The sequence below is a fragment of the Eleutherodactylus coqui genome, chromosome 2 (assembly GCF_035609145.1).
Source record: "Eleutherodactylus coqui strain aEleCoq1 chromosome 2, aEleCoq1.hap1, whole genome shotgun sequence".
NCBI classification, from domain to species: Eukaryota; Metazoa; Chordata; class Amphibia; order Anura; family Eleutherodactylidae; genus Eleutherodactylus; species Eleutherodactylus coqui.
This window is the reverse complement of record NC_089838.1, coordinates 152,902,018-152,916,855: the sequence shown is the minus strand read 5'-3', so window position 1 is coordinate 152,916,855 and position 14,838 is coordinate 152,902,018. Positions and strand designations below refer to the sequence as shown.

General features: G+C 45.5%; 1 protein-coding gene across 2 annotated transcripts in view; it reads left to right on the top strand.

Annotated features, from left to right (window-relative positions):
- The first annotated feature begins 651 nt into the window (after nucleotides 1–651).
- PPP1R3A (protein phosphatase 1 regulatory subunit 3A) overlaps nucleotides 652–14,838 on the top strand; it is an 80,652-nt gene continuing 66,465 nt past the window's right edge. For both annotated transcript variants that reach the window (XM_066591783.1, XM_066591782.1), the window contains exon 1: nucleotides 652–1,454. In XM_066591783.1, coding sequence (XP_066447880.1) covers nucleotides 676–1,454 — 779 coding nt within the window. In that variant the 5' untranslated portion in view covers nucleotides 652–675. The remainder of the gene's footprint in view (nucleotides 1,455–14,838) is intronic.

Here is a 14,838-nt window from a genome sequence, read left to right as displayed (position 1 = left end):
TTAAGATCGGGACTTGATTGTGGCTAGTCTTCATTCACGCAATTTTCTAGCCGTGATTAGCATACGGTTGTGTAAAAGATGCCTTAATCTGATGTCTGTGAGTAGAGTAAATAAGACCTGTTTTTATCCCCTTCCTGTATATAGGCATTACTGCACTATTTCCTGTTTTGAATAACGCTGATTTGTAATGATTTTGGGGCAGTTTCGTTAGTTTGAACAATTTTCCGAAGAATAATCGTTCAGTCTAAACGCATCGTAAAAAGCCAATAGTGCGACCTTAAGAGGAACATCTTGATTACGGGTTCTGACATTTCTGCCAGACAATAGGAGTGGTGATGACCATTTTATAATCAGTGCCACATTCACGTTTCATGGGTGAAGCGCAAAACGCACTGCGTAAAACCATACAATCAGATTGTAATTATTGTTTGTGAAGCTTGAATACGAATATGCATGAACTGCTTTACTTTTTAAGCTAGAAAGGGCTAAGGGCATCAAAATTTAAACCTTTAGGTAAAAGGCCAGCATAGTTTACAAGCCACCACACTTATTAATAGGCCTGACTACCCTTTGCAATGTCATGTGTAATGTTAATCCTCAGCCTAAGTCACATAGTCTCAAATGTCAGCTGTCAGTAGCTGTTCTGTTTGTCTCCAGTACACATCTAGGAGAAAGATGGAGAGTTTTGAAGAAAATCATGCAAGTAAAGATAACCTGTTAGAACCACCTAGTCTATATGATTCTGCAGCAAACGAAGAGGATGTCAACGTTACAATCAAACCTCGTTTGTCTCCACTACCCAGAAGACGTAGTTCTGTGTCTTCAGATGATGGGGATCTGGAACAACCACCTACAGTTGCAAGGAAGGTGTCTTTTGCAGATGCATTTGGATTTGATCTGGTATCAGTTAAAGAGTTTGACACATGGGAAATTCCTATTGTAATACCAAATTTTGAAATGGAAAGCATTAAAATCGAGGAATTTTATTTAACACCAAGCTTTATATTACCTCCAATTAGCGGCATTATGGAACAGCTTCATGCAAAAAAAGTGACCCTGGAATCAGTGGATTTCATACCTGGCACATCATCCATGAAGGGAATTATTCGAGTTCTAAATGTTTCTTTTGAAAAACAGGTCTACGTTAGAATGTCAGTGGATAACTGGCAAAGCTATTATGACCTTTTAGCAGAGTATGTACCTGATTCTTTTAATGGAGAGACAGACCAATTCTCCTTTACAATATCATTGGTCAGCCCATATCAAAAAGAGGGAGCAAAAGTGAATTTCTGTATATGCTATGAAACAGCAATTGGCACCTTTTGGGATAGCAATGATGGACTTAATTATGTGCTGACATGCCAAAAGAAAGTAAACATTATGGAAATTGAGAAGCAATCAAATGAAGTAATAATAGACAAAAATAAGAAAAGCTGTTTAAAACCATCACTAAGGTAAGTGTGATAATATAGCTTGATATTTGATGTTAGAATACATACCACCAATATGATTGCAAGCATATCTGATACATCATGCAAAATAGATCCTAAATATTGAAAGTTGACCAAATAAAACAGTGACCCCAATAAAATATATTTGTTACAAATATATGTTTTACTATGATTACTTTGTATCTTTGTGCCATGTCCTTATTTCTTTGCATATCCAGTTTTCTATTGCTTTGTGACTTAGGAACTACATCACTATGGTAGAAAGTCAGGAGCAGCAGACACATGCATCCTACTATGGATACAAGCAACTTTGCAAACTGTCTTTAATACAAAATGCAAGTATGCTTTAGTAATATGAACCCATATTGCAGAAATGTTTAACAATATATGCTTTTAAGTCCTTGAAAATGCTTTATTATTCTTGAACTCTTTACGTTGAGTTCATGATACGTAGCAATATAAGCTGATGTGATCTGGCATAAATGTCACTGTTAAGTAAAGGATGAGAATGTTTGCTTGGCTCTGGAGTTTGGTATCACCTTTCTCCTGAACCATGTGTCACAAGTAGGAAGTTGAATAAGAGGGAGTGAAAGGGTGCTTCATCAAGGTCACTAGTGTCTACAGTCACACTTGAAAGTGCTCCTGGCCAGATTGAACAAGATGTTTGAGTTGTGGTGACTTGGTCGACATTTGGCAGCCAAATTGGCAAAGGTGCATACATGAATAAAATATATTTGACAGTGGAACAGACTTGCATGGCATTAATTTAGCTTCAGCACATTTTTATTCATATATTTTGTAGTGAGCTTTGCATAGCTACGATTTCATTATTAGCAATGTTAGTTCAGAAGATTCACTGTAGGCCTCTTTCACACGGCATTATTTAGGCCAAGGTTTTGCATCAGTATTTGTAAGCCAAAACCCCCCACATATATAAGAGTTTAATGCTACAGGACGTACATTTACATCCTGGAGGTTAGAGATTTGTATGAAGTGGGATCGAGGGCCTATTCCGCTCCATACAATGCTGGTGATGGCTGTTTCTTACAGCCGACACACGCTTGTAACAGCTCCAATCAATAGCACCGCTGATTGGAGCTGTTAACCCTTTAAACGCCCAATCTATGTCCGGGGCGGCCCCAACGGCCCACTGAAATGAGATTGCAGGGTGCTGTATGGTTGCCATGGCAGTCGGGGGACTTCTGAAAGCTGCTAGGGCTGCCATAACAAATTGTCTGTCAAGCCGTGCCTATGGCTTGATAGGCATGGCATGGCTTGATTGGTTGCCTGTCTGATCATGGTATAATGTAATACTATGGCATTACATCATAGTGTGAGTAAACCACAGCAAGTTTTTGTCCCTATGTATTTATAATAAAAAACATAAATAAAAAACTAAAAACATATATGGTATCGATGAGTCCATAAAAGTCTGACCTATCAAAGTAACGGATTAATTACCCCACATGGTGAACGTCGACAGAAAAAAAATAACACCATAATTGCGCTTATTTGGTCACACCGTCTCCAAGAAAAAAATGTGATAAAAAATTATCAAAAGGCTGTATGTTCTTCAAAATGGATCAATAGAAACTACAGGATGTCCCACAAAAAACAAGCCCTCGCACAACTATGCTGATGGAAAGCTTAAAAAGTCATGGCTGTCAGAAAATGCTAGCAGAAAAGAATTTTAAAAAAATCAAATATCTGTGGAAAAAAATTAAAGTAGTACAGCAAAAAAAAAAAATTATATATATATATTCTGCTATCTTTGTAGGCGGTCTGGTTTCTACGGCGTACATACTACAGCACAAATCACATCACTTTATTCTATGGGTCAATACATGATATAATTTTTGCTGCAGTATGTACGCCGTAGAAACTAGACCCCCTACAAATATGGCAGAATGTTTTTCCATTCCCCTCCATTTAATTTTTCAGTAGAATTCTATGAATGGCCAAGAGCTGCCTGTGATTGGCTGAGTGCTTTGACCAATCAGACAGCACTTAGCTGACATTCAATGAATGGCTGAGTGCTGCCTGTAATTGGCTGAGCTCTCAGCAAATCAGATACAGCCCTTTCAGCAGGTGGGGATTTTAAATCCCAGCCTGCTGAAACAGAGTCAGAGCAGGACAGGGAGAAGACAGGCTAGACATATATTTTTTTTATTTTTAACACATTCTACGGATGATTTTCAGGGAAGGGCTTATATTTAAGGCCCTACCCCGAAGATCCCTGTAGGGCTTGCTGGCAGCCCATTCCTTTCAATGGGACTGCAGAAGCCCCGGTCCAATTGAAAGCAATGGGATAACATCGTGATACTCTGTCACAGCTGTGACAACTGTGGCAGGGGATTCTTTACTCCCCACGGAGATTGACAGTGCTGTCAAAGTGTTCAGTGACAAGGGGACTCCCCGCTGGGGAATATTGACGGGCACCACAGACCTATGGTGCATGCATGCCCTCTGTTTTGCAGGTGCATGCATTTGCATGCCTGTAAAACATGGACATGTGAACACACCATAGGGAACCAATGGTATCAATAGGTGCATTTTTCTTGCGCACAATTGTCCGCACATAAACACGCTCATGTGAATCCATCCTTGGGCAAAGGCTGTGTGTACAGATTACCATTGGATAAGGGCAGGGAAAGTAGTAAAACATATATATGTCTGCAAAAAAACTGTTTTTTCCCCACTATTAACATTTTTATATTTAACAATGTAGGCTGCCTGTCCACGGATAAGCCGGAATATCGCTAGCGATATTCTACAGCGGGGGAGCAGGGGGGAGAACTGACATCTAATCTCACATACTCACTCTCATGCTGCTGCATGGGAGCTAGTATCGCTGTCTCACAGCAGGGCGGCAGGAGAAGATTTCTCTCCTCATTCTCCCCCACCCATCTCCACTGACCTAACATAGCGGCCGTTCAGTACTGAATGGCTGCTATTTACACTGAGCGATCAGCGATCAGCTCATCGTCCATCGTTTATGCTGCGTTTATACGGTGAGTGAGCCAGTAATACTAGCTCTCGTGAAACAGCACGGGAGCAAGTGTATGTTGGGATGAGTGTCGGGCATCGTTTCCCCGACATTCATCCCATCTAAATTCCACCTTAAGGCCAAATTGAAACAGATGTGATATTAGGGCTTGCATTATAATCCAAGCCTTGATTGCTAAGGACTATGGTGATCTAAGTTCCATTCATGGAACCCAAGGTACAGATTTGTAAAAAAAAAACTGTCTTTCTTCCCAATAGCAACCAATCACACCACAGTTTTCATTTTGTATTCTGCTCTTGAGAATGAAAGCTGCACTGTGATTGGTTGCTATGCTCAATTAAGACAGTTTTTCTTTTAGATAGTTTTCATAAATCTGTCCCCAAAGGGTTCAGCTGTAATATAGACCCCCTTATAAGGTGGAATAACTGACATGTAAAATTGGACCTTAAGCAAACATTTATAAGTTGCTGTCTTTAGATGCAGCCAGTATGAGCTCTGAATATCATGCTTGTGAATCTGAAAGTACTACATTTATACTCTACATGATGCTGAGCAATGAGCATACTATAAGGGAGAGCAATGGGAATGGCATGAGTGTCCTTCATCTCTATTTTACCAGTTAGAGATTCCAATTGCAAAGAAATTGTGTGAACGCACCCCAGGAAGCAGATATTAACTTTAATAAGACACTTAACTTCCTTAGGTTCAGATGTACAGCATACTGTCAGTCAGCTGGCCTCTGTATGATAGCATATTGCACAAATGTGATCAGCATCTAAATTCAGTCTTGAAGTTTTGCATTAACGGCTCACAAAAGAAAGACTTCAATCACAGTACAGCAAAAATGTAGAAAGTTTGTATCACATGCACACAATTATCACATTTCTGCAGCTGTGCCTCCTGTATCTATGCCAGTATTTATGATCTATAAATATATCTGAACCATCTTACAATGCATTGAGGAGCCAAAAAATATTTCACATGTGCTATGCTGCCATATTGTTAAAAATGCAAATACATACGCCTACAGCCAAGTAACGTGTCTAAAAACAAAATGTATTTCTAAAAGCAGTAACAACTATTTATACTTGAGTGATATCATTATTCCTTTCTGCTAGCGTCTCCTTGTTGAAGAAAACAAACATATTCCCATATTTAGTGCTTAATAGACATGCATACCTATTATGCATACATAGTGTGCATCCAAAATTTAGGCTGGGTTCACATCATTGTCAGTAGTTCTGTTCGCAGCCTTTGTCATTTAATTCTATAAAAAAAAGAGAGATTAACCCTTTCCAATACAATTTGCATTCTGGTTTTCCTACGGGGATTACTCTTTCTGCTGCTACACAATGGCGCTATATGCTGGCTAAAGCCAGTACTGCGTGAGGTGACACGTTGGATAGACCGCAGAGAGGCTGGCAATATACAGTAAGAGTACCCCAACGGATGTCTTCCAACATCGGAGCTGTACAGCCTTAAATTATAATGTCTTCACGGGTCAGACACTGGATTGGAAAGGGTTAAATAGTGTCGCATGCTGCTCTATTTCATCCAGAAAAATGCTGGACAGAAGGATGGAAACCAGGTAGACTGCCCTATAATCATTGGGTCCACTTAGCGCCTTGTCTTCAAGGAGGCCGGCAGCAGCAGCATCACTCCATGTGAAAAGTGCATGTGATGGAATGCAAGATCTCCCTTTGAAAACAATGGGAGAATCTCTGCGATCCCCCGCCGTAGCTGACAGTCCCTTCATCCCCGAAGTGATGTGAGGCTGTTTTCATATGATAATAATTACAATTTAATAAACATTAGATATCAGCATATCTTATGTTTTAAGTAGACCATGCTATACTATATAGAAGTTAAATGTAATGGAGATGTCAAGCAAGTCAAACAAGAGTAAATGCTCACACACTGTATCTGGAACAGAGAGGCCATTAGAAACACACCATATATATATATGCTTCTGGTTCTTTAAAAGGCTGTACATGCATTTATGTTATGCTGCTATACAGACATTTAACCTGCTGGCATGTGTGTTAATGCAGAGAGCACAAGGCCAGAACAGAAGGGAGATGAGTTATGTTCATTCAAATCTAGGAGAGCAGAGGGGGTATGAGGATGTGGACAGACATCCTGCTGGAGATAATTATTTGCTGCTCTTAATTCATTCATTAATGCTATCTCCACTGCTCAGTGCTGCTTTACACTGTCTTTAGGGTGATGTTTTTCTCTGTGTTTGTGCTACAGACAGTTAGAGACCAGAATTTGCTATTCTCTGAACAGTCTATAGAACACAGCACAGCAGACAGACTTCTCCCACCAGTTATGAGGGAATCAGATACATGGGATGCAGAGGGGAAGATGGGTAAAAATGCAGGATACAAGTCAGAGGCGTAGCTATAGGCTCATGGACCTGGATGCAAAAGTTCAGTTTGAGGGCCCACCCCCCACAACTTTCCTCTGCATTGTTGGGTCTACTAAGAAACTCACTGATTAAACATCAGCAGCCAGGGACATTGCTAAATTCTTAAAAGATTAGTCAGAGACTAAATGTAGGGCAAAATCTGTAATTTGGCCCCCCAATCATCCATGTGCATTTATAATACTGATGCTTTCTTATATGATAGAGGGGCCTTTGGGCAACTGCTACCTTTGTACGCCCTATAGTTCCACCCCTGACAACTCATACTATAGCCAGGAATAGGTTTGCTTTAAAAAACTATTAGTAAAGAATATCATAGCTAAATGCTAGACTATCAGAATAGTGAAGCCGGCACTCTTAATGTTTTGTCTGTATTTTATTTATAATATATGGCTGCATTTTTTGTGAATATTGAAAGTTTATTTCACACTCTAACAAAGGTACAGTGCAGAAAAGTCACCTTCACATTTTCATATGCACTATTAAATAGTCTATTACTACATTTATATGCCTATATCTGTTAAACATAATTTATGTTCTCTTCTTGTATTTATAATTTGCTACAATTATTTTGCTTCCTATAATTAGCACAATTCACTTTGAATTACCTGCTTGCTATTTTTCTTGTTAAAAGGAAAAGAATAATGTGATTTTTGCATTTCCAAATTAAAAAAATTGTTCTGAGAGCAATGTGATTTTTTTTCCTCTTCTGCTTCCATTGTCAGTTTAAAGACAAAAAAGATGCCCATACATCAGTTGAAACATAATTAGGTTTTCATGACACAGGAAGTACAATCACTGACATTGCAATAAATGTAGATAGCAAAGAACATATTTCACAGCCTTCACAAAGTCTGACCCATCACAGGTTGATTTGCTCCTAATGAGTGACGTCTCTGGGTTGAAAGGATTATAGATATACTGATAATTCTAACTGAATAACTCCTTTTCCCTACATACAACAATCTCATTTACTGTGTAAAGGACATAAATGTGTCACCAGCTCTTTTATTCCTTAATCACTACTTCTTTGTTGCTAAACAAATTAGGTAGTTGAGGATCCAACCTTATAATGTCCTTGTTTGTGCAATATCCATGTGAGATTAGTCCCACGGACTACTGCTTGATTTTCGCTCCTGTACCTTATGCAGGAGCAACAGTGTATGGAGGCGGAGCAGACGAGGATCATTCAGACCCACCCACTTCCATTCACAGTAAACAGGAGTCGCTCAAACATTGAGGCTCCTGTTTACTCAGTCCGATAGTCGCTTAGTTTTCAGTTCGGCTTAAAACCAAACGACTCCAACAGGAGAGCGACTTCTCTCTCAGTACCCGTTGGTGGTTGCTTTTACACAGGACGAATATTGCCCAAATTCATTGTTTCCAGCAAGAAATCAGGCAATAATTTCCTCATGTAAAGGTACTAGAAATGAGCGAGCACGCTCGGATAGGTCAGTTACTCGAGCGAGCCTCGCTCGTCTCGAGTAACTGCATTCTTGTCCAAAAGTGCGCGGGGAAGCGGCAGGGGTGAACGGGGGGGGGGGGGGGGGGGAGAGTGGGGGGGGGGAGGAGAGCACGCTCGCTCAGACAAGAATGCAGTTACTTGAGAAGAGCGAGGCTTGGTCGAGTAACTGACTTATCCGAGCATGCTCGCTCATCTCTAAAAGGTACCTTAAGGTGATGCTAGGTTACTTTGGCTTTTCTTAAACTACATATGTCTGCTGAAGAAATATATTCATGTACTCCTTATTCCCAGTGTCACACTGATAGAGGTCCAAGAAGCTGAGATTTGGGAAGTGGCTTGACATTGATAATCCAGTGTTTTTTAACTACTTAGTGAAAAGTCTATTTTTGCCTTAAGGACCAAGTGATTTTCAATGTTGCATTGCAAGAGTCATAACTCATTTACATAGCCGTATAAGGGCTTGTATTTTGTGTTCTTTTTGGAACAAGTTGTACTTTGTAATGTCACCACTTTAATGGGTACTAGAGATGAGCGAGCACCAAAATGCTCGGGTGCTCGTTACTCGAGACGAACTTTTCGCGATGCTCGATGGTTCGTTTCGAGTAATGAACCCCATTGAAGTCAATGGGCGACTCGAGCATTTTTGTATATCGCCGATGATCGCTAAGATTTCCATTTGTGAAAATCTGGGCAATTCAAGAAAGTGATGGGAACGACACAGCAACGGATAGGGCAGGCGAGGGGCTACATGTTGGGCTGCATCTCAAGTTCCCAGGTCCCACTATTAAGCCACAATAGCGGCAAGAGTGGCCCCCCCCTCCCAACAACTTTTACTTCTGAAAAGCCCTCATTAGCAATGCATACCTTAGCTAAGCACCACACTACCTCCAACAAAGCACAATCACTGCCTGCATGACACTCTGCTGCCACTTCTCCTGGGTTACATGCTGCCAACCCCCCCCCCCCCCCCCCCCCCGTGCGCGCACGACGCAGTGTCCACAGCGCACACCAAAGTGTCCCTGCGCAGCTTTCAGCTGCCCTCATGCCACACCAGCCTCATGTCTATTTATAAGTGCGTCTGCCATGAGGAGGAACCGCAGGCACACACTGCAGAGGGTTGGCACGGCTAGGCAGCGACCCTCTTTAAAAGGGGCGGGGCGATAGCCCACTATGCTGTACAGAAGCAATGAGAAATATAATCCTGTGCCACCGCCATCAGGAGCTGCACACGTGGGCATAGCAATGGGGAACCTATGTGCCACACACCATTCATTCTGTCAAGGTGTCTGCATGCCCCAGTCAGACCGCGTTTTTTTATAAATAGTCACAAGCAGGTACAACTCCGCAATGGGAATTCAGTGTGCACCCACAGCATGGGTGGCTCCCTGGAACCCACTGGCGGTACATAAATGTATCCCATTGCATTGCCCATCACAGCTGAGGTAATGTCATGTTAAATGCAGGTGGGCGAGGCCCACACTGCATGCCCCAGTCAGACTGGGGTTCTTTAGAAGTGGACACATGCAGTTACAACTCCGTGTGGACCGACAGCATGGGTGGGTGCCAGGAAGCCACCGGCGGTACATAAATATATCCCATTGCAGTGCCCATCACAGCTGAGGTAACGTCCGATTAAATGCAAGTGGGCTTCGGCCCACACTACATGCCCCAGTCAGACTGGGGTTCTTTAGAAGTAAACACATGCAGTTAAAACTCCCTGTGGACCCACAGCATGGGTGGCTCCCTGGAACCCACCGGCGGTACATAAATATATCCCATTGCAGTGCCCAGCACAGCTGATGTAACGTCAGCTTTAATGCAGGTAGGCAAAAAATTTATTGGATTACACTGTAGGTGAGGGCCCCAAAAAATTGGTGTACCAACAGTACTAATGTACATCAGAAAAATTGCCCATGCCCAACCAAGAGGGCAGGTGAAACCCATTAATCGCTTTGGTTAATGTGGCTTAATTTGTAACTAGGCCTGGAGGCAGCCCAGTTAAAATAAAAATTGGTTCAGGTGAAAGTTTCAACGCTTTAATGAGCATTGAAACGTATAAAAATTGTTTACAAAAATTATATGACTGAGCCTTGTGGGCCTAAGAAAAATTGCCCGTTCGGCATGATTACGTCAGGTTTCAGGAGGAGGAGGATGAATATTATACACAGATTGATGAAGCTAAAAGGTCCAGGTTTTTGATGGTGATAGAGAACAATGCTTCCATCTGCGGGTGCAGCCTACGTATTGTTTAGGTATCGCTGCTGTCCGCTGGTGGAGAAGAGAAGTCTGGGGAAATCCAGGCTTTGTTCATCTTGATGAGTGTAAGCCTGTCAGCACTGTCGGTTGACAGGCGGGTACGCTTATCTGTGATGATTCCCCCAGCCACACTAAACACCCTCTCTGACAAGACGTTAGCCGCAGGACAAGCAAGCACCTCCAGGGCATACAGCGCGAGTTCAGGCCACGTGTCCAGCTTCGACACCCAGTAGTTGTAGGGGGCAGAGGCGTCACGGAGGACGGTCGTGCGATCGGCTACGTACTCCCTCACCATCCTTTTACAGTGCTCCTGCCGACTCAGGCTTGACTGGGGAGCGGTGACACAGTCTTGCTGGGGAGCCAGAAAGCTGTCAAAGGCCTTAGAGAGTGTTTCCCTGCCTGTGCTGTACATGCTGCCTGATCTCTGCGCCTCCCCTGCTACCTGGCCCTCAGAACTGCGCCTTCTGCCACTAGCGCTGTCGGATGGGAATTTTACCATCAGCTTGTCCGCCAGGGTCCTGTGGTATAGCATCACTCTCGAACCCCTTTCCTCTTCAGGTATGAGAGTGGGAAGGTTCTCCTTATAGCGTGGGTCGAGCAGTGTGTACACCCAGTAATCCGCAGTGGCCAGAATGCGTGTAACGCGAGGGTCATGAGAAAGGCATCCTAACATGAAGTCAGCCATGTGTGCCAGGGTAACTGTACGCAACACATGGCTGTCCGCACTAGGAAGATCACTTTCAGGATCCTCCTCCTCCTCCTCCTCCTCCTCCTCAGGCCATACACGCTGAAAGGATGACAGGCAAGCAGCATGTGTACCCTCAGCATTGGGCCAAGCTGTCTCTTCCCCCTCCTCCTCATCCTCCTCATGCTCCTCCTCCTCCTCCTCAACGCGCTGAGATATAGACAGGAGGGTGCTCTGACTATCCAGCGACATACTGTCTTCCCCCGCCTCTGTTTCCGAGCGCAAAGCGTCTGCCTTTATGCTTTGCAGGAAACTTCTCAAGAGGCATAGCAGAGGAATGGTGATGCTAATGATTGCAGCATCGCCGCTCACCATCTGGGTAGACTCCTCAAAGTTTCCAAGGACCTGGCAGATGTCTGCCAACCAGGCCCACTCTTCTGTAAAGAATTGAGGAGGCTGACTCCCACTGCGCCGCCCATGTTGGAGTTGGTATTCCACTATAGCTCTACACTGCTCATAGAGCCTGGCCAACATGTGGAGCGTAGAGTTCCACCGTGTGGGCACGTCGCACAGCAGTCGGTGCACTGGCAGATTAAACCGATGTTGCAGGGTGCGCAGGGTGGCAGCGTCCGTGTGGGACTTGCGGAAATGTGCGCAGAGCCGGCGCACCTTTCCGAGCAGGTCTGACAAGCGTGGGTAGCTTTTCAGAAAGCGCTGAACCACCAAATTAAAGACGTGGGCCAGGCATGGCACGTGCGTGAGGCTGCCGAGCTGCCGAGCCGCCACCAGGTTACGGCCGTTGTCACACACGACCATGCCCGGTTGGAGGCTCAGCGGCGAAAGCCAGCGGTCGGTCTGCTCTGTCAGACCCTGCAGCAGTTCGTGGACCGTGTGCCTCTTCTCTCCTAAGCTGAGTAGTTTCAGCACGGCCTGCTGACGCTTGCCCACCACTGTGCTGCCACGCCGCGCGACACCGACTGCTGGCGACGTGCTGCTGCTGACACATCTTGATTGCGAGACAGAGGTTGCGTAGGAGGAGGAGGAGGAGGAGGGTGGTTTAGTGGAGGAAGCATACACCGCCGCAGATACCACCACCGAGCTGGGGCCAGCAATTCTGGGGGTGGGTAAGACGTGAGCGGTCCCAGGCTCTGACTCTGTCCCAGCCTCTACTAAATTCACCCAATGTGCCGTCAGGGAGATATAGTGGCCCTGCCCGCCTGTGCTTGTCCACGTGTCCGTTGTTAAGTGGACCTTGGCAGTAACCGCGTTGGTGAGGGCGCGTACAATGTTGCGGGAGACGTGGTCGTGCAGGGCTGGGACGGCACATCGGGAAACGTAGTGGCGACTGGGAACTGAGTAGCCGCTGCCATCATACCTTTGAAAGCCTCCGTTTCCACAACCCTATACGGCAGCATCTCCAGGCTGATAAATTTGGCTATTTGCACGTTTAACGCTTGAGCGTGCCGGTGCGTGGCGGTGTACTTGCGCTTGCACTTCAACACTTGCGCTAGCAACGGCTGGACGGTGCGCTGAGAGACATTGGTGGATGGGGCCGAGCACAGCGGAGGTGAGGGTGTGGGTGCAGGCCAGGAGACGGTAGTGCCTGTGTCCTGAGTGGGGGGTTGGATCTCAGTGGCAGGTTGGGGCACAGGGGGAGAGGCAGCGGTGCAAACCGGAGGCGGTGAACGGCTTTCGTCCCACCTTGTAGGGTGCTTGGCCATCATATGTCTGCGCATGCTGGTGGTGGTGAGGCTGGTGGTGGTAGCTCCCCGGCTGATCTTGGCGGGACAAAGGTTGCACACCACTGTTCGTCGGTCGTCTGCACTCTCAGTGAAAAACTGCCAGACCTTTGAGCACCTCGGCCTCTGCAGGGTGGCATGGCGCGAGGGGGCGCTTTCGGAAACAGTTGGTGGATTATTCGGTCTGGCCCTGCCTCTACCCCTGGCCACCGCACTGCCTCTTCCAACCTGCCCTGCTGCGGCACTTGCCTCCCCCTCTGAAGACCTGTCCTCAGTAGGCGTAGCAAACCAGGTGGGGTCAGTCACCTCATCGTCCTGCTGCTCTTCCTCCGAACCCTCTGTGCGCTCCTCCCTCGTACTTACTCCAATTACTACTACCTGAGTGATAGACAACTGTGTCTCATCGTCATCGTCCTCCTCACCCACTGAAAGCTCTTGAGACAGTTGCCGGAAGTCCCCAGCCTCATCCCCCGGACCCCGGGAACTTTCCAAAGGTTGGGCATCGGTCACGACAAACTCCTCCGGTGGGAGAGGAACCATTTCTGCCCATTCTGGGCAGGGGCCCGGGAACAGTTCCTGGGAGTCTGCCTGCTCCTCAGAATGTATCATTGTAATGGAGGGAGGAGGCTGGGAGGAAGAAGGAGCAGCAGCCAGAGGATTCAGAGTTGCAGCAGTGGACGGCGCAGAACTCTGGGTGGTCGATAGATTGCTGGATGCACTTTCTGCCATCCACGACAGGACCTGCTCACACTGCTCATTTTCTAATAAAGGTCTACCGCGTGGACCCATTAATTGTGAGATGAATGTGGGGACGCCAGAAACGTGCCTCTCTCCCAATCCCGCACCAGTCGGCTGCGATACACCTGGATCAGGAGCTCGGCCTGTGCCCACACCCTGACTTGGGCCTCCACGTCCTCGCCCGCGTCCACGTCCTCTAGGCCTACCCCTACCCCTCAGCATGCTGTATTACCAGTAGTGCAGAAACAGAACGCTGTAATTAAATGTGCCGCTTATTGGCCTGTGGTTGGAGGCTGACTTCGCTTACGGAACGCACAGCAGAGCCAGGAAAGAATTTTGCGCAAGCCTGCTGTAACACTTAGCTGGCTGCGTATTAATTAGGACTACTACCCCCAGCAGAGACGCAGTACAGTCAGGACGGTCACTGGCAGCCCAAATATATTTTTTTGTCCCAAATTTTTTTGGAAAAGCCCACTGCCTATATAGACAGTATATGTCTTTCACGTTTTTCACTGTCCCTGCCTCAGCACTACTGGCCCTATACTATGTAAAATTACTGCAGTGCAGACTGTTTCCCTCTGGACAGGATGACAGCAATGATGTAACGGGCAACGCAGAGCCAGGAAAGAATTTAGCGCAAGACTGCTGTAACACTTAGCTGGCTGCGTATTAATTAGGACTACTACCCCCAGCAGAGACGCAGTACAGTCAGGACGGTCACAGGCAACCCAAATATATTTTTTTGTCCCAAATTTTTTTGGAAAAGCCCACTGCCTATATAGACAGTATATGTCTTTCACATTTTTCACTGTCCCTGCCTTAGCACTACTGGCCCTATACTATGTAAAATTACTGCAGACTGTTTCCCTCTGGACAGGATGACAGCAATGATGTAATGGGCAACGCAGAGCCAGGAAATAATTTTGCGCAAGCCTGCTGTAACACTTAGCTGGCTGCGTATTAATTAGGACTACTACCCCCAGCAGAGATGCAGTACAGTCAGGATGGTCACAGGCAGCCCAAATATATTTTTTTGTCCAGAATTTTTTTGGAAAAGCCCACTGCCTAT